This window comes from Cryptomeria japonica, chromosome 5 (genome assembly GCF_030272615.1).
Source record: "Cryptomeria japonica chromosome 5, Sugi_1.0, whole genome shotgun sequence".
Classification (NCBI taxonomy): domain Eukaryota; kingdom Viridiplantae; phylum Streptophyta; class Pinopsida; order Cupressales; family Cupressaceae; genus Cryptomeria; species Cryptomeria japonica.
Window position 1 is genome coordinate 466,990,535 of NC_081409.1, and position 27,759 is coordinate 467,018,293.

At 35.9% G+C, this 27,759-nt stretch overlaps 1 protein-coding gene across 4 annotated transcripts in view; it reads left to right on the top strand.

The window, feature by feature from the left end:
- Positions 1-27,759, top strand: part of LOC131036811 (putative methyltransferase At1g22800, mitochondrial) — a 151,222-nt gene that overhangs the window by 111,344 nt on the left and 12,119 nt on the right. For 3 of the 4 annotated variants that reach the window (XM_059221488.1, XM_059221485.1, XM_059221486.1), the window contains exon 8: positions 9,197-9,284. The exons of the other annotated variant lie outside the window; for it this stretch is intronic. In XM_059221488.1, coding sequence (XP_059077471.1) covers positions 9,197-9,284 — 88 coding nt within the window. The remainder of the gene's footprint in view (positions 1-9,196; positions 9,285-27,759) is intronic. 4 annotated transcript variants of the gene reach the window in all.

A 27,759-nucleotide genomic window follows, 5' to 3' on the forward strand; every position in this document is an offset into this window, starting at 1 on the left:
TGGCATCATATAAATTATGTTATTTCTCTTTGGTGAAACCCTTGGGGTTTGGAGATTGAACGCAGTCCATCTTGGCCTTTTGGAGGATGAAAACCCTCCTGAAGAAGATTGGCTACGTGATGCAGAACAGGGTTGTGTAGGTTCAATCAACACTATTTAACATGTTCTTCAAGTTTCAAACTCTGATATTGGTGGAATTCATAGATTTCCTTGTTTCGTCTCCAAAACTAATTTTTCAGGCATATCTTTTAGGGAAGGCCGTACAGAGGCAAACAAATGACCATCTCAGATACCCATTGGCTTCTTAGTAACATATCTCCCTTGGGACATAGGTTGTTTGGAACAAATTCCTCAAACTAGGTCTGCTACGCTGCTACCAGGCCAAAATAGGCAACTTTCCCAAAGCAAGTACCCTAAATTCAATCACCAGTCACCTAAACTCCTCTCCAGCAGTCTTAACCTGTCACATAGGGTCGCAAAACACAATTAGTTACATCAAACTTCACCACCAAATTGCTGTCATATCAGTTCACCAATCTATCTAAGCCTGACACATGAAGATGTTAGGCTAGGATTTGGACAAAAACCCTCCAAACTCCATCCCCTGCTCCAAAAGATGACAAAAACATTAAAAACCAACCAAAGGCCTCAATTCCACTGAGTTTGGCCAAGATTCAACGATGGAATGGGCTGTTATTTACATTTCTTGTCTTCAAACTCTTGAACCTAGGGTTTTTAGGCAGTTTTCAAAGAAAACCTTCAAACTCACTTATTTCTCAATGAAATTCAACCACACTTCGACCAAATTACAGGTGATTCATAGCTTGCACAAATTACATGAGTTTCAGATCATAACTCAACTGTTCGGGGCCGCACAGAACCAAGAAATTGCAGAAAACACTGAAAATTTGCAGAAAAAACAGTTATTGCTTATTGTTTTCCCTTCGAATGCTTCAACAACCTTGCCTCCAAGTATTTGAGGCCTTATAAACATGTTTGTACTGAATCCCGACGGTCTACAACTTCCATTCAAATAAATGACCGTTCATATTCCTTTCAAACCAAGAATTGACAAAGTTGCAAAGCAACTTGACAAAACATTACTAAAGGACCCTACATGACTCACATTCATTGCAAATGGTCTTCATTCCACCTTATTACATCAACAAATGACAAAACACACAAAACTCCAACCTAGACACCTAATGACAACATATGAGCAAAATTGCTAGGGTGCCCCTACACCATACACCCGGAGAGGAAAAATTCTCAGGTTCCACCTGAGATCAGCTCCTGTACTGAAGTCCAATGCCTTTTAACATCTTCTTCAGACATTCATGTTGCATCTTTAGGAGGTAAACCATGCCACTTGACAAGATATTCATTGTAAATTTTATGCCTTGTTCTTATGACCTCCTTAGTGTCCAAATTGGCTTCAAGCTTCAATGGTTCGGTAGGGGGTAGATCTCTAACCCAATCATCATCAACAACATCAGCATCAACACCTGCACCTGCATCCACAAATCCTTTGAAAAGGTAGAGGTCAGCAACATTAAAAATAGGGGAGATAGCAACTCTAGGAGGGAGTTCTATCTCATAGGCATTTTCACCAAACTTATGGACCACCTTGCATGGCCCAGTCTTTTTCATCAGTAGCTTTGTGTATTTGCCCTTAGGTAGCCTCTCTTTCTTCAGGCATGCAAGTACCAAATCTCCAACTTGGAATTGAACATTCCTCCTCTTCAAATCGGCATGCTTTTTGTACTTTTCCCCACTCTTCTTGATGTTTTCCTTGACCTGCTCATGTATGTCTTTCATGGCTATGGCAAACTCCTCTCCTTCTGCACTTCTCTTCTCCAACCCACTCAGATCTCTGAGTTCAAAAATACCTCTTGGTTTCAGACCATACACCACTTCAAATGGGGTTTTCCCTATGCTCCTGTTGAGGGAATCATTATAATCGTACTCTGCCTGCGGGAGAACAAGGTTCCATTTCTGCCCATGCTCCTTTGTAAGACACCTAAGCAAGTTTCCCAATGATCTATTGACCACTTCAGTCTGCCCGTCTGTTTGTGGGTCATAGGCAGTACTGAAGGTCAGATTCGTTCCCAATTTTCTCCACAAGGTCCTCCAATTTCAAGAAGGTTATAACATCATTGTTAAACATTTTCACCTGGTCAAGCACAACATTCATATCTCTTAAAAAGCATGTAGATCTCCTGCAAGGTTAAAATAATTCGTCTTTCCAAAACAACCAAGAACATGCAAGGGTGATCTCCTCTTAATAAGCACAACTTTTAACTTGCAATGCATCTTCCTTACTTTATAAACAAAATTTACTCTATACACGACTTACTAATCAAACCTCTCAAAAGATTTTCTAACATTATCACGCAAAAAGCCATTCCTCTAAGCGCTCATTTTTATAGGGTCCTGAATGCAATAAGGAACTTAGGCCCTCAACTGAAAACTTGCTTAATTCACACATTCCTTTTATACACACTAGATTATATTCATAAGTAAGCACTCAAAGATTCTAATCAATACAAACTACAACACCAAGTGGCATCCTTACTAATTATATACCTAAATAGAGAGAGAGAGAGAGAGAGAGAGAGAGAGAGAGAGAGAGAGAGAGAGAGAGAGAGAGAGCGAGCTTGTTTAATTCACACATTCCTTTTATACACACTAGATTATCATAAGTAAGCACTCAAGGATTCTAATCGATACAAACTACAACACCAAGTGGCATCCTTACTAATTATATACCTAAATATATATATATATATATAGAGAGAGAGAGAGAGAGAGAGAGAGAGAGAGAGAGAGAGAGAGAGAGAGTTACCAACCAAACATTATTTATAACAAATCAAGTTCATCTTATATTCATCATGATACATAACAAATAGCATTCATACATATTAAGCATGGAGGCACTTCATTTCATTAATCTAAGGGAAACGATTCATCATTCCGATATAATAAAGTCAATAAAAATTTAATCTTAAATATATACATACCATCATCAATAAGGAGGAATAAGGAGGGGTATACACACTTTCATTCAGGTCTATAAACATGATCATCCATATGTCTAATAGTATCTTTACACTCAAGAAGACACTAGAAATCACAGGGCAACACAAGGCCACAAAGAATCAAATCAGCAATTACTTATATTAAGAGCATGCACAAGAGACATATACCGATATTGTTAGTAAACAACTATAATCTAAGAAGAGATAGCACCAGCAAACACAATCAAACATCCTCTAGGGTCTTCATGACCTTTTCCCTAGCATGCATCTAGGAGGACAAACACATAAACAAGAAGCACTATATGTAACTTGCCACAACAACACATCACACAAAACTAAGGGCAATACCGTTAACTAGTGATCCCAGTGTAGAAACTTAGGCTCTGATACAAGTTGTAATGCCTTGCCAAGGAACCCCAAAGGACAACAACTAACTAAACAATTAAACATAGCAATATATTTTTTTAACAAATTACATAACATTACAAACTCAACATGAAATTAAATATAATATTTGCACAAGCGGAAGATAATAATTCTCCTAATTACGTCCTCATTTAGGTTTCCTAACATCACTACCTAAGCAATACTCTAAACAACATACATAACTCAACTGTAATAATCATCATGACATAGCATTTACACGAGTAAACATATCTAACATTAGATTCATTTTAATCACAAATTTAAGTATTCCTATGATAACCTTTGCAAAGATATAATGATACATCCAATCACACAAGAGTAGTCGGTACCAACACCAAACCACTTAACACTAATCTAGAATTACATTCTTTTGATTCCACCAAACTACTTTACATTACATCAATCTCCCTAAGGGAGTGTCCAAATTAAAATGATAATGAAACCATTACAATGATACAATAATAATGATAATTAAATACCCAGCATCTCCTAACACATCACTGAATCATCTGCACCAAATACTGAGAGAAAATTGGAAAGAAGACATAGGATCCATCCAACGCACAAACATGTCCATCGATCATTGATGGAGGTAGGCAACAACCTCCCGACCATGTGGAACCCTTAGGTCCACCCCATTGTGGTTAGGAAATAAACATGAGGCCCCACAAGCAAACTAGGACACAAGGATACATATGAGCAAACACGACTTGTTGCTAGGTTTCACCAAAGGCTTCACACCACCACATAGGATAGGGTACTAGGGAAGAGTGTCATCACATGGCTTCAACATGAGTGATCCTGGCTTTTTGACCCTCTCCAAACTCCAGCCCCCGACACCCATTTGACTGCACATGTGGTGCCGAATAAACCTTCCATGGAGGCAAGGAAGTTCGATCTGCCTTACAGGCCTTCCCAATCTCACCTTGAGTCTAAATGAGCACTCCAAGCTATGAGTGGGGCACCGGCAATTATCTTATTAATGTGTGTTCTACAACTACCCACCCCTTATTTAATTTAATGTTATCACTTGATTAATCTAACTCTCAATGAGAGATCCTGGTAGCCACTTTAGGGCCTCGACATGTACTTGAGGGCCACTGTCCCTAACTTGAACCTAGACACCTCTAACCTAGGGTTCCATCTCAAGGTATGATAAACATCAATAGCATAGATATATCAAATCAGTCATACATGAATTCATAATCAAGAATCAAAATCATAGATCATACATAGGGCCTCTTTAGGCCTTACCAATAAGATACGTCAATGAGTTCATTTCCAAATGCCATAACCATAGGATATTCTTACATCCAAGCATAGGAAAACATAAGCAAGCATGAATCAATATCAAATTAGGTCTTACTGACACCCATACATTGATACAACAGAGAACAATCTCATGACAATCCTCTCAAATCCATTTGGACAACCGAACCGATGAACAAAGTCAAACAAGTACGAGACTCAAACTGAAATGTCCCCAAAAGTATTAAGGATTTATTTCAGATCCTATTATTCCCTCAACAACAATTCAGTGTTCCATGGGGATGCGTTCCCCCCCCAAGGCCCACGTGCCCCCGTCCCCGAAACTTTGGCCCTTTGTCCCCGCATCCCTGAAGCCCATCCTTGCATCCCCCCGTCTCCCCATCCCCAACGGCCATGGAACATTGCAATAATTCAATGATTCACTTCAGATCTGAAAAATACATTCACAATTTATCTTGCCAAATCAATCGAAAAACAACAAAGCTGATCAACTAGACTTGCACAAAGGATCACCAAATTGAATGTAATCTAATAGGACACCATGGAAATGTATTTTCTGATATTTAACAGCAAAATATAAGGTCTTAAATGATCTAACAGGGTAGCAAATGATATATATTTTCTTTCCAAAATCTCTACTAAACCCACAAAACATTGATAAAACTACACTACCTGATTCACCCAAAACACCACAAATTGATTTTGTTTGAGTAACAAATGGAAATAATAGCATATAAATAAGATTACAACCATAATAAGAGCAGGATAATTCTGAAGCATATCAACAAAACCCTACACAACAAGAAATCCATACTACTATATTTGAATATCACTGAAAACAATACAAAGATTTAAAAAAAATCAACCCCTAAAACTCAAGGAAATTGAAATGCATTCAAAGCCCTCTTCTCCCATATTTGCCCAACAAACAAAATAAATTCAAATAACAGAAAAAATACTGAAAACAACATTCTTTTCTTTTCAAAACAAGAACATAATCATTCTCCTACATTTGGGTCTCAAAACCCTACCTCAGGTCTGAGTAAATTGAAAACTGAAGTTGGTGCTTTGAGGAGAGGAGAGTTGGTGCTCAGTTTTGTAATTTGGGTTGGTGCCCATTTGTTAGTGAAAGCTGTTGTGCCCCGTGGTTTTTTACCCAAAAGGGTTTTCCACGAGAAAAAATTGGTGTTTTTGTCTTTATGTTTGCTCTCAATTCTATATCTATGTTTTATGAGGTTTTTTGTTTTTAAATGTTTAAAATACTGGTTCATCCCCGCTCCCCCCCAGTATTTTGTGTGTGCTCTTCACATACAAATTGCCAGTGTTCTGGTCATCGTGCTGGAAATGGAAAATGAATGTTATTTGAACATGGTAACACAAGTAATAGGAGCCATTCTCATGCTCCTCCATATGATAAAAAATACCTGCATGCTCCTTGGTAGTATGATGCACATCCATACCTGCATACATATCAACATGAAGAAAACTATCATGCTAAACACCAAGCAGAAGTGTTTCACATTTAGTTGCAACCTCTAGCTGGGCCGTGTGAGTGCTCTAATTCATCCAAAGTTTGCAACCCAGCTGCACCACGAATGCTGATGTATTTCTCCATGATTGAATCATAAAATTGATTCAAATCCAACTCCACATCTTCAACATATAATTCAGAAATTTGAGGAACTTCATGTGAAGACTCACATTGTTCAAATTGCCCCTCTGTTTTTTGTCATTCAATATTGTCTGCTTTATAAAACTTGCTGTTAAGAAAATGATGGATAATTTGTTCTCCTTCTTCCTCCCAAAGACTAGCAACGTGATCCATATTAGAACACACAGCATCAGCATTAACATGCTCAACCAATGAGCTAAGAAATATGTCCACAATGCATTCCTTATCAGCAAAAGATAGCTGTTTCAAACCAATTTTTAAAAATTGTCCATGTCAAGATCTTCATAGTTAAAGCAGTTTGAGTTAAGTCATCACACTTTCACACTCATCTTTCTCACTTGCTACAAGGAAGGTGCGAGCCTCATTGTCATTGGAATCTACACAATAAGGAAGAATATCAAATGCATAGCAAAGTTGCTCTCTGTCAACCTCCTTACTTTTATCTTTATTAACAACACTATTGCCTCCCAGAATTGACCCACCAAATTGACCATCATGAATGGTTGCATTTGTAGCATCATTGAAAGTTAGAATATCAATTGCAAGTGCTGATTGAACAGCATTGAAAGTAGACTTATGAGCACCATATGAAGGATTATTTGTGTGCATGAAGGGAAGGATTAAGAAGAGGTTAGGGCATATGTATATTTGTGTGTGTGTGTGTCAAATACATGAGTAGATTTATGAGTTTCTTTTGATTTATTTTGTGAAGACACTGGAATGAACTTATGCATGATTTGTGAAAGAGTATTGTGAAGACTTCAACAAAGGTATGAGCAGATTCATGGAGAAAATTTGAAGAGGAAGTTTGCATACATTTACATATTGTACTTTGAAGATTGGATCCTTCTATTCAAGAGATCGGTAGGTTGGTGCCTACAAATTCAGAAGTGGGAGTTGGTGCTTCCAGTGGGTTGGTGCTCACAAATTGAACGAGGGGTTGGTGCCTACAATTTTTTTTAAAAGAAGATAAGTAAAAAACAATATTTTGCCGTGGTTTTCTTCCAAGGGTTTTAATGTAATTTCTTGTGTTATTGTGTTCTTTTCATGTGCATGATTATTGATGTTGAGTTAAGATGTTCTTGTGATTGATAATTTTCTAAACCGGTAAAAGTTGCATTATACTGATTCACCCCCCTGCCCCCCTAAGTATAATTGTGTGCTTATCAATTCCTATGATTTGTCCCTAGTGGTCCAAGATATCTGATCCCAATTTTGGATTCTGAAGTCCACATGAAATAAGATTAGTTATAACAAGTGTACAAAGTTCTATGGCGTATTTGAGGAAATCCCTCATTCACAATGATTTATGCTTGCTTGGTCATTCTTGTTGTGGGTAAATTGTAGATACAAGTTTGAGGATGAATCTTGTGTGTCTTATATCATTTCTTGTACAATAGGACAAGCCATTGAAAACAATAGAGAAAAAATAATTATTGGGATACTAGAACATTTAATGGAGGACAAAAATAGGAGGTGATGGGCTACACTAAGGCATGGTATTTTTAGTGGTTTTCTTTTAACTCTAGTTCTTTTAGAATTTTATCTGTATCCCTTCTCTCCAATGGAAACAAGAAAAAATGTTGGCAAAATTTTATATACTTTAGAATGGTTATAAAATCAAATAACATCCTTGACATAGTGGAAAGGACAATTATTTTCTCACACTACACAAATGAGGTGAATTTGTTCCTCCTTGCGTTCATTTAAATAGTTTTGAGGACAATGCAACTGTTTCTCTAAATGTGGGGAAATGCATGTGAATATTTTTTATATCGATGTAGCTCAATGTAGACTTTAAATTCTGTCATAATTTTTAAAACTTAGGCACATGTATGCAAGAATCATTTACAATATTTATTATTGATAGACAGATGGTCAAAGGCCACTGAGATTATGTGTTTCCTCATAGTTTTGAATGTGTTAAATGAACTAGGGTTCTCACTTCCTTGCTACCTCTGGACTCTGTAAATGATATTAGCCTACTTGTTTATTCTTGACAACTTAAGCTACCCTGGGGTCCAGAAAGTTGGTTTTTCATTTAATGTGTTGAGGGTGGATTTCTCCATCATGATGTGTGCCAAGTGGGCTTTTATTGGAAGCGATGTATGTTCTATCTCCCAATATTAAATTGACACCTATAACCCAAAGGAACATGTTTATCATAAAATCATTGAGATAAGATTGCTTTTCTTAGTATTTGAACCTGTAAAGGCATTGGAATGCTTGAAGAACACCAATGATATTTGGTGGTTTGACATTCAACATTTAATGCAACAGTGGGCAACATGAATGTATTTGGTAATCTAAAATTTGCCGTTTTGCGAAATATTATAGATTGCTGATTCAGTATGATCATATATAAGATACACGTATTTAATTTCACTGTTGATGCATGTTTGATCCCATTTTTTTCCTCTCACTAAACCATGCATGCATGTAAGGTACTTTTGTTTGGATTTTAATTTGACAATATTATTTTAATGTTATGATATTAAATGAAACTTTGTTATATACAAATCTACTGTTAAAAATTCACTATCTACAATGATTGATAATGATTCTCTTGTGGTTGTGATGGTTACAAGAATTCTAAATCTTATAACCGAGGCTCTTGGATCTTGGAAACCAAATCCAGGTCAACTATAACTTTGGAAAGCTTTCTTACTTTTTCATACACATTATTGGAATTAGTTCTGCTGTGGAAGTGCTAAATTTAAGTTTTTGTTATTTGTTAGAATTTTGTTTCCAGCTGAGAATGTGCTAAGTTTCCTTTTTAATGGGCTTCTAGGTACGGGATGCAGGAAATTTGTTGACAAGGGCAGGGTTTGCACTTCCGACAGTTGATGTTGATGAGTTCACTATTAGATATGCAAGTGGTATGATTATGATTGAACAAATGACTTTTATCCTATTTATACAACATCTTTGAAACACTGTGAAACTATGTCCCATATGAGATACACTAGCTTCTTGAAGTATGCATGAATTAATTTTCCTTGAAATAGATGCTTTATTCATTTATGGTGCAATATATTTTTTAAAGCCCTCCTAATTCCAAAATTCTTTTAATTTTGAATTGTAGATGCTAATGCTGGAAAAGGGAAGGAGCTTTAAATTGTTTACCAACTCATGATCTATTTACATTGCAATTTAATCTTATAGGATTACATCCTAAGTATGTTTGTTGTAGATTAATCTAGACCTTCAAAAGTTCATGGTACTGAAATATATGCAAGGAGTAGACAGGATAGATTGCCTAGAAATAAGATCATTACATAAGATTCATTTCCTTTTTGTGTAGCCACATCATAATAAGGACAATCAGAATTCGGTCTTAAGATATTGAGGTACATTTCACATATTAATTCCCCTTATCTTTCTCAAGTCACAATCTTATGAATATCCATTCATCTCAGAACTTAACTACAACAATGAATCATGTACATAAGATTGGTATTCAACTTTTATCACATTCCAATTATAGAACTTATCAACAATGGTCATACCCGTTTAATGTTGTTGCTTACATTCATCAACCAAAATTCAATTACAATTACAGATTCAACTATCATCCTGTGATTACAATGAAGGTACTTCATAATTAACTATTGCCAAGCTTCTCTCACATGTTATCTTCATTTCATCCTTGGAAGCAATTACAAAACAAACAAGATGTCCTTATACAAATCATAAATAAAAGATTCTTCATGCAGCTCCAACTGGAATATTGGGTTTTGGGTAGGAGTGAGTGGGATAAGCCCATCCATGGTGGCCCCATCAACCCCATTCATCAGCACGGTTTGAATGACTACATCTTAGGTATCCAATGAAAGAGGGGAGGCATAACAATCACAAATAAAGCACAAGACTCTGATCCTGTCCACACACTAAAGATACAAGTTACAACTATAATACAACTCACATTAAAGAGGTAGAAAACCTGCTTTTGTACAATTCTTGCAAGTTATCATTAGTTCTTATGGCCAACATGCAATTGGTACATAGCGCTTCACCAAGTTTATCTATATTGTAAGTGGTTATGCACATGGGGGAAGATCAAGGGCCTATGTAATGTCCCTTTTTTGGTCCATACCAACATTCTTGGAAAGTTCCAAGATTCGTTGATTTTATTGAATCAGTTCTAGGAGTCAAGATGAATACAAGATTTTTTCTAAGTTCAAGGAGTATTCCATGCTTTTTGAAGACTTCCAACATCCTTGGAGAGTGCCAACTTTTTAAGACCTTGGGATGTGTAGATAAAAGTAATTAAATAAATAATTTAAGTTGTCTAAAGGTGACTTTTTATCATAAAGGCAAATTATGCTTATTTATTTATTTTAAAGAAAGGTGGCCTACGCCATAAAGTGTTTTTAAAAGAGGGCCAAAAAGTGTTAGCATTAGGCTTGGGGTTCAAGTGAGTTATAAAGGTTATTATTTGGAAGTGACATTGAAATGGAGGATTAAAAAGTAATATTTAAGCAAGAGTTCTCAAAATAATCACTTTATTATTGAGGGGAAAAGTGATTTTTTAAATTATTTGGTAGCCCTAAAGCCTGTAAGTGTCTATTTAAGGAGTTCTAGGAGAAGAAAGGTTAGATTGAATATTGCATTTGCTATTTTCTTTAAGTGAGAATATTAGTTCTTCTCATATTTGTTGAGGATGGAAACCACGAGTTCTTCTGTAAGTGAGAACATGAGTTCTCATGGAATACCAGTTTTAGGGACAAAAACCCTCCTAGCTGGAAAGGGTGATTTTATCCAGAAGTAGATTGGGTTTTGGGGATGAAAACCCTCAATATCCATTGGAGGAATTTAATACAGAGAGTGCCTTGGTGTTGAAAGTGAAGATATTTCAGTTTGTGTTGCAAGGTTGAGTTATTTTTCCTGTTGTGGGAGAATTTTGATATGTTTTGACATTTTCTTTGGCATGCAAGGACTTATGATGCAGATTTAAGAAGTGGGGGCTTGTGAAGTGATTGAAGGAGGTCTCTTCTTGAAACCAAGAAAAAATTAGGCCAACTTTGGTGATTTCTAAAAGTTTTATGTAATGTAGACCCCTGAATTTTTTCTTTTTGAAGATTTTTGCCCAAACAGAGGATATTCTTGACAAAACAAATAAAGTTTAATTGCTGATAAAGGTTTGATTAGAGTTTTCACATTCATTCAAAATTCTTTTTACAATGTACTTGGAATATTGTCATAGCCCAACTTGGGCCATCAACATAAAATTATCTTACCATAAAGTATCAATCAAAAGAGCATTGAAATACCTCAAAGTGCAGCCTCAATGAATGTTGCAGACCTGCTGCAAAGCTTCACTGTGGATAGTCAACAGCAGCAATAATATATGGCTTCCTTTGATAGAAATAAGACATCTAAAAGCAGTGATAGAACCAAGAAACATCTCCAAACAAGGGAAAGGCCCTTCAAGTTGCTCAAAACAGCTATATCAAACTTGAACACCCTTGAATAAGCACCTTCAAGGCAAAACAATAAACTAAACTTACTGCTGTAGCTAATTGAGGTAGGAAAAACAGGGATGATTCACTCCAGACCCTCTTTTCTACTCCTCCTGGCCTCAAATCTGTCCAAAACACACCCATCGACAGCTGCAGACCTAGACGCTGTCCTCAAGAGGAATAGCAAACACCATAATCATTCCAAACAGAGCTAAAGTTCAAGCTGAACCTCCATGGATTTGCTCCATAAAATCCAAAATCCATCCAAAAATTCTGAAACTTGTTGCAATGTGGGTGCCTAGATCAAGGCAATTGATTTAAACAATGCCAAAAAAGTTTTGAATGAAGCCCTACTCCTAACTCCAAATTATAAGGGTTGACTAGCATGAAAAAGATGGACAACTAGCTTCAAAAAAGGCTCTACAAACGTATTAAATCCCTGCAATTCATCAGCAAACCAACTCTTAAAATGTGTAGGTTAGAATACTTCAAATATCCTCATTTATCTATAAATCCGGAACCAAAAACTTCAAACAAAGCGCCACCAATGAAGCTCCAACTTAGATCCAGAATGAATCTAACAACGAATCAACCAGAGGATCTCTCACCACTGTGGAAGATCCTTCAAGAGGGTTTCCATCCTTAGGAATTTTCTTGGAGAAAATCCAACAGCATCCCGTTAACATCAATCTTCAACATAAAAATGAAATGAGCTCAAAAGCTTTTACATATGACCCCAATCCCAATGCCCCCTTTGGAGTAATAAAAATATTAATTTTGTTAATTTCCTTGTCTCCAAAAAATTTAACACCCCAAAAAGCATAATATTACTCTATTCAAAAAATTATGATTTAACTTCCCTTTGGGCACCAACTCCAAAGTCACTTCAATAATTATATAAACAATTAAGTGAAACTCTATAATAAAATATTATAACTTAAACATTTAATTAAAATCATCCACTTGATTTACAGAAACACCAATGGAGTATCGGATATCGAAACTGAATGTGCCAAGGTGCAGCTGATGACAAGGAATCAAGACTGAAGCTGAAACAGTGACTTACTGTAAATAGCCATGGGCTCCAAGAAGTGTGGAGCACAAACTGAGTGGCCAAAAGAACTTTTGAAAGCATCACCAGGAACGTCACTAACAACAGGGCTCAATGCCATAAATGGAAATGCTGAAAGAACAGTCCAGGGATGGCTCCAAGAACTGTGGAGTTCCCTAACCATCCACATTAGCCTACGGGAACCTGATGAATAGGCTAACGGACACCAAACTGACTAGGCTTAGAGAGGGAACATTGCATTATTCATAGCTGTACCTGCTGTACTGACAACACTAATATTGTATTTCAGACCTACAATTAATTTGAGTACTATCCCAGTTTGATATCCATTGGTCTTCATGTGTTTGGGGTTAGTTTGTGATTGTTTTTGAGCAGTATAGATGCTCATATTTGTTGGGGAGTTGGGGTTTGATGTTTGTAGTGATTTATGTGGATTTTGGCTTTTGCTGTACCTGTCGTACCAGCAGCAATAAGTTCAGTTTTAGACCTGCAAGGTGACTGATTTCTCATTCTGTTTGATGCCAATTGTGTTTATGGTGCTTTAGGGTTCAGTTTTGATGTGCTTTGGAGTAGTTTTCAGTTTATGCATGTTGAGTAGTGTGTTGGGATTACTCTTTGCAAAGATTTCAAAGTGTTACCAATGCTGGCTAGACCCAATATTCAGTGTTTATCAGTAACAAAGGGAGTTTACAGTGTTCTATTAAAGTTTAGGATGATTTAATGTAACCAACATCAATTTTGTTTCAGTTTGGGGTGTGTTTCCTTTATTTTTGAGGTAATTGTATCAGCATATAGTAGTGTTTACAGCATGTTTCAGTTTGTATCAGACCTGATTTGATAGTGTGAGAGCAGTATCAGAGTGTTACCAGACCTGCATCAGCCTCTTACACCATACTTATAAGTTATTTTTTAGTTGGGTACATGATTATATTGTTTATCAATGCTAATTGGCCTTATTCTGGATATTGCAGTAGTCTAATTTTATAATCAGAACTTTATATCATTTAAATAACAACAATTTACTTCATCAATTGTTACTTTGTAACGCATTTCAAGTTAATCTTGTAAACCCCAGATGGTAGTACCATCAAAGGCTTTCTTTGTATGCACATCATATTGTAAGATTGGATGGTTTACTGCTAATCACCATAGCATTTCATTCAGCCCATTTTTCCATTGAACAAAATAGTATAATTGATCAATTTGGCCCGAGTCAAGCTTATACATTCTGCTAGTGGTTTGCATTACATGCACACAGTTTGCCGAAGAGGTGTTGATAAGGCTGGCTTTGCCACCTACATGTCATTTTACGTAGTCCGCTGAAGAGGTGTTAATTAAGTTGGCTTTGCCATCTGCTTATTTTGGTTGGCTTGCCGCCATATCATTTGTACTTGCATTTACTCTCACTATTTTCTCTCAGCCAACTTCAGGTGTCGAAGACATTGCATATTCATCTTTATGTTGCCAAAAAAAAAATAATTAGGGTGGCTTGTTTCAGCTTATAGATGATGAATTACCTGGGACCCATCTATTTTGAGTAAATGTGGTACCATTAGAGGTGAAAGATGTTACAAAGCTACTATCAATTAGAGAATTCCAAAAGGGAGTTCAATTGAAGGAAATTGATTGTTGTAGTGTTCTCTATTGTATACTTTTATTGAAGGACAACTCCACATTGTGTGAAAGGATGAGTTAATAAGGAGAGTAATGTTGGGGATTTGCACCCTTGTAGACGACCAATAGTTTAGATGATGTATTCATAAAATAGTCAACAACACTTACAAAATCGAACAAAAAAATAAATTAAATGGAATAGTATGCATCCACATGATTGTATACAAGATTCAAAGATTTACATGGGAAATATTAATGAGAGAAAACCCACCACCAAAAGATTCAATACAAGAAGGCCTTTCACAAAGTCTCAATCTACAGTATACTTCTGCAATTACTTTAATGTTTCACACCAATGTTCAATCCAACTTAGTCTACAGTTATACAATTGTCTAACCTTCCAACCTTGATGCATTCACATGAACTGATACATATAGATGTTCACATGGGAATACTCTCTAACTATTTAACCAACTCGAGGAATATCAAGGGCATACAATTATAATTCAATCATAACATGAGATTAGCATATCACACATATCATCAAGTATGATGTTTCCTTGTGGATAATCACCTTGTATACATTGCCACTACCACACTATGATTGTCATGTCTTCTTGTTTGAACTAAGAAAATAAAACAATAATTTAATTTAAGTTGTTTGAAAAGTAACTTTAGTTTTATAAAAAGGCAACTTTTATTTTACTATTCATCTACATTTGGTATTTATTCATCATTTCAGCTATGGCATCCTCTTATTGATGTGGTTGGGCTCTACTTGGGTCAAGACAAATTTACATGGTTGAATCCAGTTGTCTTGCCTTAGAAGGATTAGCTATTAATGCGATCAAATTATTAAATGAAAGCAAGTTTGCAAGAGGAGCTTTAGAGACAAGTAACTCTTTTGCATTAGGCAAAAAAGTACACAAAGCTGAGGAATTTGCAGACAAATAAGTGGTAGTGTTTATCCAATAAAATTAGTATGATGCCCTATTTGAGATTTCGGTTCAAATTAGATTAGCACTATGGAAACTGAATGGTGAGATCGTTCTTCACAAAGGACAAACCTTGCGAAAGCTAGAAGTTCCAAGTATAAAGCAATTAATAGAGCTGGGCATAACTAAGAAATCTTTGCAAGGGACTGTGGATCAACAAGCAAAGCAAGTTTAAAGCAAGAAAGGCAAGGCTGCAAAGAAACTTCATAAACAAAGCTTAGTGATAGATATAGTCAAAGAAATGCAGCACATCACTAGAGGGATTCAAAACATCCCCAAGTATGATTCCGGATCTTGGTATTTGCAGAGAGGATTTGGTCAAGAGGAGTTGAGGAGTTGTATCAGAATTGCTTGAGGACAAGCAATTTCAAAAAGGGTAGATTGTCATGTCCTCTTTTGAAGGCAAAATATTTTACAAACATTTTAGCCTACTATTTTGAATTTTTGTAGGTTTTTAGGGCGTTACAAAATAAATAATTTAATAATTTAAGTTGTCCACGAAGTAACTTTATGTTATATTGGTAGAAGACAACTTATGTTTTATTGTTAAAAATGTTGATTTTAAAAGAGGGATAAAAAGTGTTGCTACGAATAGAGTCAAAAAATAATGTTATTTTAAAATGTTCTTTTGGACACTTTTTAAAATGAATTTTGGTGGGACAAAGGAAAAAGAAAATAGTTTATTTCTTCAAAAGTGTCTATTAAAGGAATGGAGGATAGAATAAGCTATTCTAGCTTATTATCAAACCCTACTTTCTTGACATTGAACACTGTTCATCTTTTTTTCCCTAGAATGAAAACCTTTTGGCAAAAAATGTATTCGAGGATGAAAAACCTCATATATAATTTGTGCCAACCACCCATGGGAGCAATGCTTGATCATTGTAATGCAATTAAGTCTTGATAAATCAATCATTTTGTACCACATATGGTCTAGTATTATTAAATAAATGAGTATTTTATTAAGTGCCCTTGCAATCAAACTTTTTAGAGAATATGTTTTAAACTCCTTTCAAAGATAGAAAAACACAAAGATGCATAAACAATGGAATAGGTTGGGCTCTCAATAGTACATGTGTAATATGTTGGCGTCTAACTTGTCACTTTGTGATAACACGAAATGGAACAACAAATGAGAATAACTTCTCTTCAAATTTTTAAGGGAAGCTCCTTAATTTAGTATGCTTAAATATCTAAAATAAAAAATTCAACGCCCTTAATCCCATAGGTGCATAGGGTTATGAGGAGTTGGTTTGTGGCCACCTAACTCTTAATTGAATTAAATAATCATTAATATAATCTTATATAGGTAGTTAACTCGACCTAGGTGGCATCCAAGGCATAAATATGATATATATATATAGGAGTTAGAGGTTAGTTTCATTGGATTTTCCGCATGGTGATTTCTTGCTAGAAAGATGACTGTAATGTCCCCATTTTTATGCAATGTTGCTTTGTAAGTATTTGGCCAGTTTCCAAGTTTTTCCATAAGCCTTTGGGTGTGCTGGGGAGAACAACATTCTTGGAGAACCATTTGATGTGATGTCCCCTTTTGGCGTAAGATATAATTAAATAATTAAAAGCATGTTTAATTGTTTAATAAGCCATTAGTATAATTATTTAATATTACTCCTTTCAAGAAATTATATCTTAAGGATAATATTTTATAATTACTTAAGTGACTTAATATCAAATCAAGTCACCTTTAATTCAAAAGTGAAATAAAACAAAAGAAATTGAAAAGGCAAGAGGAAATGGAAGGCCAGTGGACATTCAGGAAGTTATAAAAGAGCATTGAGAGGATTGTTTGAGCATGTTGGGTTTATTCATTTCTTGGTTGTAACCTCGTGAGGTTTTGGAGATTTGGACTTGGTCCATATGAACCTTCGTGAGGACAAAATCCCTCTTGAAGAAGACTAGCTACGATGGTGAAAGATCTACTTTGGTTGGTGTTTGTTGAAGATATCAGACACATCTACTGTTGGTATGTGGATATCCAATCCTTCTGTACATCTTGTATTTGTGATTGGGAAGTTTTCGGTACATCCAATCTTTTTGTAAGTTTCGTGGCTACGATTGGAAAGTTAATTCTGTTATTCTGCTGAAGGTTGTAAAGATTTATCTTTTTTGATGACAATATACATATTTTATTTCTGATCTCTACCCAGTGATTGTATGATTTAACATTATATTCTGTTTGCAAAGATATTGGATGAATAGAAATCAGTTCATGCAAATTGTTTGTCTAAATTATTGTGGAGCATTTGGTAAAAACAGGAGCAAATATCCATAGGGGATATTTCAATGGTATCAAAGCTGGTTTTCCTGCTAGCTTGTGCGGTTTCATGAGTGATAGATGATACATTTGCAGATAAGTTTTATTAATAGATTCAATGTTGTATCTGCATGGAGATTTTATATTTTGAGATTTGATAAATGAGAACTTTTTATGCTATTGCTGGGTCAATAGTGGAGATTTGATATTGTGGATTCGTGGCATCTTAATTTCGATTATTAGTGTAAGTTGTAAGTTTAATTATCTGGCTGTAGTCTAATGTTGAGATATTCAAATGACAAATATTCTCATAAAATGGCCGTAACTTGTTTTTGGGTTTGAGAATGTTAGTGAAGCCGTGGCTCTAATATATCATGTGGGTGACTCTTATATACCTAATGTTTGGCACTACATATTATTGAAGCCATTTGCATGTCGGGGAATATGAACTTTTAAGAAATAGGCGATATATATTAATAATCGTAGGGTGTATCTTTGGCACAACTATAGAATGGTGTGAGTCTCTTTCCTCCTACTGCAGCAACAGGAATTGGAAGTGCTTCTAGTGTCATAGAAGTCCTTCTGTGGGGCGTAGGAGCATCAAACCTAAGATCGTGGAAAGGAGATTTCTAAGCGATGCCAATTTCTGAAGTGAAATTATTGAGTGGAGCTTGCATTTTAGAACCACGGGTTTCCATTCCTTTATCACAGCCTCCCTCCTTGAAGGCAGAATATTTAGTTGATATAACCTGCTTGGCCTAATTACTCCTACCTCTTGTGAATGTTATATTGCTCACGGGATACAATTCTTATTGAGGCACCTCTACAGAATAGATCCGTAAGAAATCTTGCAAGTTGTTGAAAATTATTCTTGGCTACTCCGAGGAAGTTCATGAAATTCAAAAGCTATGTAGTATTTCAATTGGTACGTGGCACTCTGTTGATGCATAGTAGCTTCGGTCAGATATAAGGATAATCGTTTATATTGATTATAATATATAAGTATGTATGTATGTATGTTATTTCACTATGTGAACTGACATATATACACACATACACATTTCTTGTGCCTATAAGAATAATTATTTCAAATGCTTTGTAAAACCATCATCCTTGTATTTGATCGAAATACTATACAGATACAAGTATATTAATCTGTGTAATCAGATTCTATTTCATCTTCTCTTGCCATGTTTCGAGCAATGATCATTGATGGCAACATTGTTTTATATATAACAGATCAAGAAATGATCGTATTTATTATATCAAACATACCTGGATCGAGTAATGATCAAATGTAATGCATAGCACATCGGCGGCTTTCATAATATTGTTTTTGGTTTTTATGTTAACTAAACCGTTTGAGGATCGGGCCTCTTGAAAGCACCCTTTGGCATGTGTTGTATTGTTTGAGAGAGGGCCATGTCATGAGCGGACATGGCTCCACATTGTGGAGACATGTCCTTGTTACTACTTATTATAGTTGCCATTAGTTTTATATCCAAAGTCATTCTATATACTCTAGTCGGTTACTACTACCGAAACATTCAGTCGGTATGCACAGAACAGTCGGGTATAGAAGAAAGTAGTCACAGAGCCCAGTATTCACCGAGCTGTCTACTGAGTAACATTCCATGTCTACCGAGCAAGAATGATGATACACCGAGTTGATATACACCGAGTGAAACGTTTTACTAGATTCATTGAACCTAGACACACATCTGGAAACGTGTTACAAGATCGAGGAACATAGAACCGTTATCACATTGGAAATTGCACGTAAAGATTGTGTATGATTTCGAGGTTATCTAACCAATGAAATATTTTGTATGGTTATTCATTCGATAAATCGTGTTTGTAAGATCAAAGCAATGAACCAGATCACCGACATAAGAGATCTATTGATACAGCATGGATTGAGATCAGATAGAGATATATAGAGGTGTATGAAGCAAGACATGTGTGATACATAAGAAAGCATTGAGTGTTATGACTGTTACAGAGACACAGAGGTCACCGAGAAGGATTTCAGAGAACAGTCAAAGAACAGAGTAAACAGAAGGGTTTACCGAGTTACTTTATAGGTTACCGAGGTATGCTATAAGCAAGGTAATCTCATTTTGAGCACATAGAATCTGCTATAACATTCCAGATGTAAAGTTGCAGATATTTGTAAAGATTTTATTGTAATATTTTGAAGTTGTAAGAGAAACCTTTAACAGGGTAAAAGACTCTAACAAAGTCTATAAATTGTAAAGCCTTTAACCAGGTGCAGCATTTAGAATAAGTGTTGTAAAATCCTTTAGCAAGGTAGATCTAATGATCTTGATACTCCTAATAGGGTAAGTTATCAGAAATAGCTGAACATGTAGCTCTAACCGAGCAACCTTTATTATTGCAGTAGTGAAGTTGTGGGTGCCATCTCCACCTCAGTTTTTCTCTCTAACCAAGAGTTTTTGCGTAACCAAAATATATGTGTTATGGAGTGAATCATGTATGATTGTTATTTATTTGTTTTAGCTTTATGTTATGTTACAACAGTTTGTGGTTTATGCATAACAGTGAAGATATTGTTGAAGAAAGGATTTGTAGTACTGATTCACCCCTCCCCTCTCAGTACATTAGCTTTCCATATTGGGCCTAACAATCCTCTCATGACATGTCCCTCCACATATATATTTATACATGCTGATATCATAAAGAGAAACATATAGAAACAAAAATGCTCTCTCTCCCTTTGATCAACAATCTCAGACTTGAAGAAAAGAAGTACATCAGCATCTCATCAATACATTATCATTATTAACATTCATATTTGTTAAGGATTAAATTTTGAATATATACCCTGAATGTAATATCCCTTGGCTAATCTGACCCTGTTTTGCTTATATGAACACCAAGGAATATTGTCAAACATTTGGCATACAATGTTTGAAGCCGCTATAGTGAATTCTTTATTTGTCTTCTTTGGGTTTGTAGGCTGCAAATGAAGTTATGGAAAGCTTCTAACAATGCAAAGTTGTTATAGAAATGATATGCTAGCTGTTTTAGACCTTTCCACACATATGTAATGACTGAAATTAACTAGTACAGCTAGTTGACATTAAGACAAACACTTGTCATGCATCCCAAAGTACACCTACAGCTATTAGGCATTTAAGCAAACAATTGGCATGAAAGCTAAATGGCTGATCAATGTTGAATGTTACCATGAATGTGGAATATGCAAATTATATCTCCATTAAACATATGCAACCTCCAAATGTTTCATGATATAATCATAATAGAAAATGATGCAATGAAGTAATGATTTTCTAATACAATGACCATAGATAGAAAACCTGGTCTTTCAATGGCTGCCTTTATATATTGGTTTGATTCTCCTCATATGCAAATCCCTTGTCAAATATATATAGCTGTTCAACCTTTCTAAATCCCCTTCTATAGAACTCAAACTACTGTAGCGCACTGTTCACGGCACTGTTCATGGCACTGTTCATGTGCACTGTTCATGGCACTGTAGCGCACTGTTCACGGCACTGTTCATGCGCACTGTTCACGACACTGTAGCAGTGGATAAAAAAAACTTGCAATCTGCTCTTAAAACCTTGAATAACTTGTTGATAATCTCTCCCAACAAGAATGATATAACTCCATGTGCCAAAGAAGGATGATTCACAACCAACTATAAATGTTCTTCAACAATAAACTTCAAACCCTTGTAGAAAACTTCACCAATTTGCACAAATGAAAGAACTGAAGTATTCTTTCCCACAACTGCAATAATTTAGATGTTATTTCACACCTTCAAAATTGCTATCAATAGGAAGTTTTCGTTTCCTATGATCAAAGAAGAAAATTGCGAAAGCCCTAGGCTCCACAATAAAATGCAATCAAAATACTATTCATCAACTGGATGCCGAGAATGAACTCTTGCCTTTCCTTTTATTCTTTCCTTAAGAGAGCTCAAACACCTTCCTGGCCAATGTGGGATAAAAAGATTTATTCCCACATTAAATTATTCACTTAACGCACTTTATTATATTAAAGTGACTTTATTATTATAAAGTTACTTTAGAACTTTATAATAATATTAAAATATTAAATAAATCACTTAAGTCACTTAAACTTTAATATCTCTTGATGTACTTGTCTGATTGCTAAACCGTCTGAGCCAGGAGTCGACTCTCCCTGTTCTCCATGTGATTGGATGCCTGTCTAAAAATAGAAACCCTGAATGGTGACTTACTATAAATAGTAAGTATGTGGAACTGAGTCTAGAAATAGCTGCAAAGGCCCAATCAAGGTCGACACTGCCAATAAGCTCTGCTCAGGTGTCTTTCTATTAATAGGAACCCTGACTCTCCCAAAATAGTAACTTACTATAAATAGTAAGTGTGCCAATCTGAGTCAAAAAACCTGTGCAAAGGCCAAAACCTGAATCCAACTGAAGAGTAATGTCTCTAATCACCAAGTAACTGCCACACGAGGCCCTCTATCAATAATTATTAGCCTACCAGGGTCAAATGATAGGCTAATTCTTACAAACTCTGATGCTCGCAAAATGGGGACATTACACTGAAATCAAAAGAAGAAATCAGTACATTATAATCTGCATATTGTAAGAATCATTGGTCTGAAATAAATTTAATATACTTTAACATGGTATTAGGGCATTGGTAAAGAAGATCCAAATTAAATTTGAGATATCAGACTATCATTTATTGATATTGCAGTCACATTTCATTCTTCACAATGTCAAATATGATTAGATTTGAAGGTCGACTCGAAGGAGCAAACAACTTTACATCTTGGAAGCTCAGAATCATGATGCTACTAAAGGAGAATAAATTAGACTCCTTTGTAAAAGAAAATAAAGCTGAACCTAAAAATGACCTTGAGAAAATTCAATGGACCGAGAGCGATGAGAGAGCCATGAAACTCATAGCTGATGCAGTCAGGGATCACATTGTACCTATATTGGCAAAACATGAAACTGCATACCTTATGTTCAGATCTCTTGAGAGTGCATTTGAAGTAAATAATACAGGTAAAACCCTTGCTATAAAGAGACAAATGAATAATATAAGTACGAATAAGGGAGAATCTATCAATGCATACTTCATGAGAATTACTGAACTAAGGGATCGACTATCAACAGTTGGATATGAAATTGATAGCAAGGAGTTGACACTAATAACCTTAGGCGGTCTACCAAATTCATGGGAATCATTTATTCAAGGGATAAGCGCAAAATCCAAGCTTCCTAAATTTGATCGATTAAGATCTGACTGTCTACAAGAAGAGTCAAGGCAAATAACAAAAGGAAAGCAAAAACCTATAGATGAGGATATTCATGTTCTTAACACAAATTCTCATAAGAAAGGTAAGAAGAAGAAGTTCAAAAGGAAGAGAAATTCTCATGGAAAAGGTTCATCCAAGCAAAGAAAAGACCTATCTCAAATTCAATGTTTTAGGTGCGATCAATATGGACACTATGCAGTCAAGTGCCCTGACAGAACAAAAAAACAAGTCTCATTTGCTAAAGTCGGAAAGACAAATATAGAACATGATTCTGAGAAATTTGCTTTCTACTCAGCATTGTCCAGTCAAGTTTCGAACAAACTCAACACATGGGTAATTGACAGTGGATCATCAAGGCACATTATAGGATACCCAGATCACTTAGAAACTATGGTGGAGAATCTGATGAAGAGTTTACAATTGGGGATGATTTTGCACATCCTGTTAAAGGAGTTGCAACTTGCACCATCAAGTTGAAATCCGAGATCTCTATTCAACTCATTGGAGTACTATATGTGCCAAGTATTAAGAGAAATTTAATATCTATATATGCTTTTGAAGATAACGGATACATGGTTACATTTATGGAGGGTAAAGTCATTGCATGGCCGAAGAACTCAACCATAAAGAAGGCCCAAACTATAGGCATAATACAAGGACACCTATACAAACTTTGCACTGAGTCAAATCAAGCCCTTATTCATGAGACTTTTGACTCAAATGAGATCTGGCATCGAAGATTAGGCCATATTCACTTTCATGCCCTAACTTCTATGGATAAATTTGTAATTGGACTACCTAAACTAAATCAAACTCATAATGGGTCATGTAAAGGGTGTGCCTTGGGGAAAAAAATACTAAGGGTACTTTTCTTAATAGTTTGAGTAGAACTAAAGCAGCATTAGAATTAGTTTACTCTGATTTATGTGGACCCATGTCTGTACCTTCCATAGGAGGATTTTTGTATTATGCAATTTTTGTTGATGACTTCTCCAAGAAGACCCGGATATACTTCCTCAAGTGCAAGGAATCAGAAGAGATCCTTAAAAGGTTTAAGGAATTCAAAGCTCTTACAGAAAACCCTTCCCGGAAGAAAATTAAAATACATAGAACAGACAATGGGAAAGAGTATATTTCTGAAATCTTTAAAGAATTTTGTGTAAATGCAGGGATTAAGAGGGAGTTCACTGTACCCTATAATCCCCAACAAAATGGAGTTGCTGAGAGGAAAAACATAACTATTGTAGAAGCAGCTAGGGCACTGCTTTATGATCTAGGTTGCCGGTTCGGGTTCGGGTTCCGGTTCAGGTTCGAAGAACCTGGTACGCCGGTACGGCAAAATTTTGAAAAGGGGTTTGGGTTCGTTAGTACAAAAACATGTAAATTTTTTTTTTTTTTTTATATATATATATATTTTGATATTTGTGAAGCCTATAAGCATGAATTAAAATATGAATGTCACATAGCATCATATAAACAACAAAACAAACATAAACTTGTAATCATAGCATCATGATCATACCATAATTGATAATAGCATCATATACATCAAGTTTAATATCAAAATGACAAAATATTCAAGTATCATTGTTTCAACTTTCAACAATATAAACTTAAAGTTTAATCATCAAATGGATCATCTAATTCTTCATCCTCCTCCTCCTCCTCCTCCTCATTGACATTGACATTACATGAGCCAATGCCACTTGCACTTGCACTATAAGTTGGCTCAATTTCCGAGTCATCATGTGTCAATGCAAGGAACTGAGAAGCAGGAGCATCCAAATCAGTATGCTCTGGCTCTATATCCCACATCTTTGTTTCCCCTTGTGTGTAGTCATGTTGTTTGTGTGAAAGAAGACATAGGTTGGAATGCACATATACTAAATTCTCCGCTCTTTTTGATAGCAGCCTATTGCGCTTTACTGAGTGGATGAAAGTGTATGTGCTCCAATTTCTTTTTGAAGTAGATGAACTAGCAACTTATGAAGACAAAGTAAACAATTAAAGTTATACATTAATAAAAATAAAATTACTAGCAACCTATGAAGACAAAGTAAACTATAAATAAACTAAAACTTGTAAATTTAAAATTTTAATTAATTAAACTTACTTGTGATAAAACTTTTATAGCGAGGGGTTGTAGGTGTTGGAAGCATGTGCCATGGAAGTACCACCAGCTATGAGCATCTTTCTTGGATCTATTACGAAGTGCATCAACACTTAGACCATTCCCATTTGCGAATTCTATGGACTCATTTGTAACAACATCTCGCAAATCATCATTGGGATATAGTCTAAGAAATGCTGCCTTGTACCCATCAGATACTTCTAGATCTCTCCATGGTGGAATCCTTCCTGGTTTATCAAGAAACTGATTGCTATAGTACTTAGGTGTCAAGGCATAGGCAAGAAGGTGCAAAGGAGTGGTCATCTTATTCCACCTCTCTACAATAATTACTTCCAGTTCTTTGAAGAATTTCTCCTGAGGATCATTCTCTTTTTCATTTATACTGACCTTTATTTTTTCAAGCATTGAATCAATGCCATCATAAATCTCACCTATGCAAGGCCTATCCATGTCTGTATAGCGAATCATGCTCATGATGGGCTCAGTGATACTTCGGAGATATGTAACAAGATCCCACCATTTCTCATTCAATATTCTATCCCTAATTTTTTCTGCCCTCTCAGTGCTACTTTGCTTCCATACAGTCCAATTGGTGCTGATCACCATATTGCATAGTGCCACTCTAACTTTCACAAGTCGTCTTAAGACGATTGTGTTTGATGCAAAACGGGTCTCAACAACCTATAACACAAATTAATGCCAAATGACTAAAAAATAAAGCCAAACTTTAAAGAAGAATACACAATATAGCTTACACAATGATATTATTAACATTGAAAATTCAAAAAAATCAGAAAATGTAAAATTACATTACTATTTCACTTACCTTCAATAGCTCCAAATTCGAATAGGTTCTAAAAATCCTTTGAGACATGTGGTGGTTTGTGATGAACATCTGGATGTCCTCAGCTTCTGCATACACATCTCTGATCCATTTTATTTTTTGCCCAGTCCTTTGTAGCATAAGATTGAGTGAATGTACCGCACAAGGTGTCCAAAAGATGTGATCATAGCGTTGCTCAACCAACAAACCAGCAGCTCTACAATTTTTTGCATTGTCCGTTATGACTTGGACAACATTGCGGGGTCCCACAGACTCAATGGCAGAGATGAGAATTTCTGCAATAAATTGGCCATCTTTTATTTGGCCCTCACAATCCACAGCTCTCAAAAACATTGCCCCTTTAGGGGACACCGCTATGACATTGATCAAGGGACGGTTTTTAGCATCTTTCCACCCATTTGAAACAATTGTTACGCTTGTCTCAACCCATGAATCTCTTATGGGTTTCAATGCATCTTCAACCCTCTTCACCTCTTTCTCCAATAATGTTCCACGTACCTTCTCATAACCGGGGCCCTTATACCCTCTTGGTGCCTCATTAACACTTTTTATCATTTGCTTCCAATATGGGGAGCGAACAACATTGAATGACAACCCATTTGCATAAATGCACCTTACTATATCTTGATCAGCATTGTCTCTACTCTCATTTTGGAATGCGGTTTCTAAAGGCCCCTTTGTTCTTTTACGTGTCAAGGGTGGTTCACTTTGAGGTTCATTTGTGGCAAAGAAGGGGTGGTCTTCTACTACAATACTGGGATTAGAAGGGCCTTGCATTCCCTTTGTTTTCTTTGATGCGGTTTGGTTCAATCTACGGGCTTCCCTCTCTTCTGCCTCCTCATGCTCCCTAATATATTTCATCACTGTCTCATCTGGTATAGGTTTACCATTTTTTCCAAGGCATTTTTTGATGCCTCTTCCTTTTATTCCACACAAATGGCCTACCACCCGATAATATGAACTATTACGTTCAATATCACATCCATGGCATTTCCAACAGAATCCCCCACCTCCCGGAAGTTGTTTTATAATGTCCACATATTTCCATAAGGGAGAATTTGGATCATTTCTTTGTTTTGCAATTATTTGTTCATTGCCAATGGAGGAAGATGTAGATACCATTCTAGTTCCTATGGCAAGAAATAAAATAAACATATTCAAAAACAAAAACTAAATAATGAAAAAAAATTCAAGTTTCATGTTTGACAATTTGTGAAACAAAAATAGTTGGAAAAAAATGTTTAAAAACCTACCTCTTGCAGCCAATGGAAGCTTGAAAATGTATGGAAATGATGCTGCAACACTTGTTGAAGCTTCTAAAATCAGTCTTCAACTCCTCCTCTTTGATCTTGGAAGCCAAATTTTGTTCACCCTTTCTTCAACCTGCTCTCATAAAAATTTTGTTTGCAACACAAATGAGGTGAAATGAGTCAATAAAATGTTTTAGAAGTGTATTTTAGGTTATAACTTTCACTTTTTACAAGGCGGAATTGAAAAAAAAATAAAAATTTGCTTTGTTTTTTGACTTTATGGGCCACCCAGCCGCCCGGGTTCGACTGGGTTGGACCCCGAGTTCAACTGGGTTCGACCCCCTGGGTTTTTCGAACCTTGGTCGAACCCATGTCGAACCGGACCCGTACCAGGGCGTCCCAGGGGC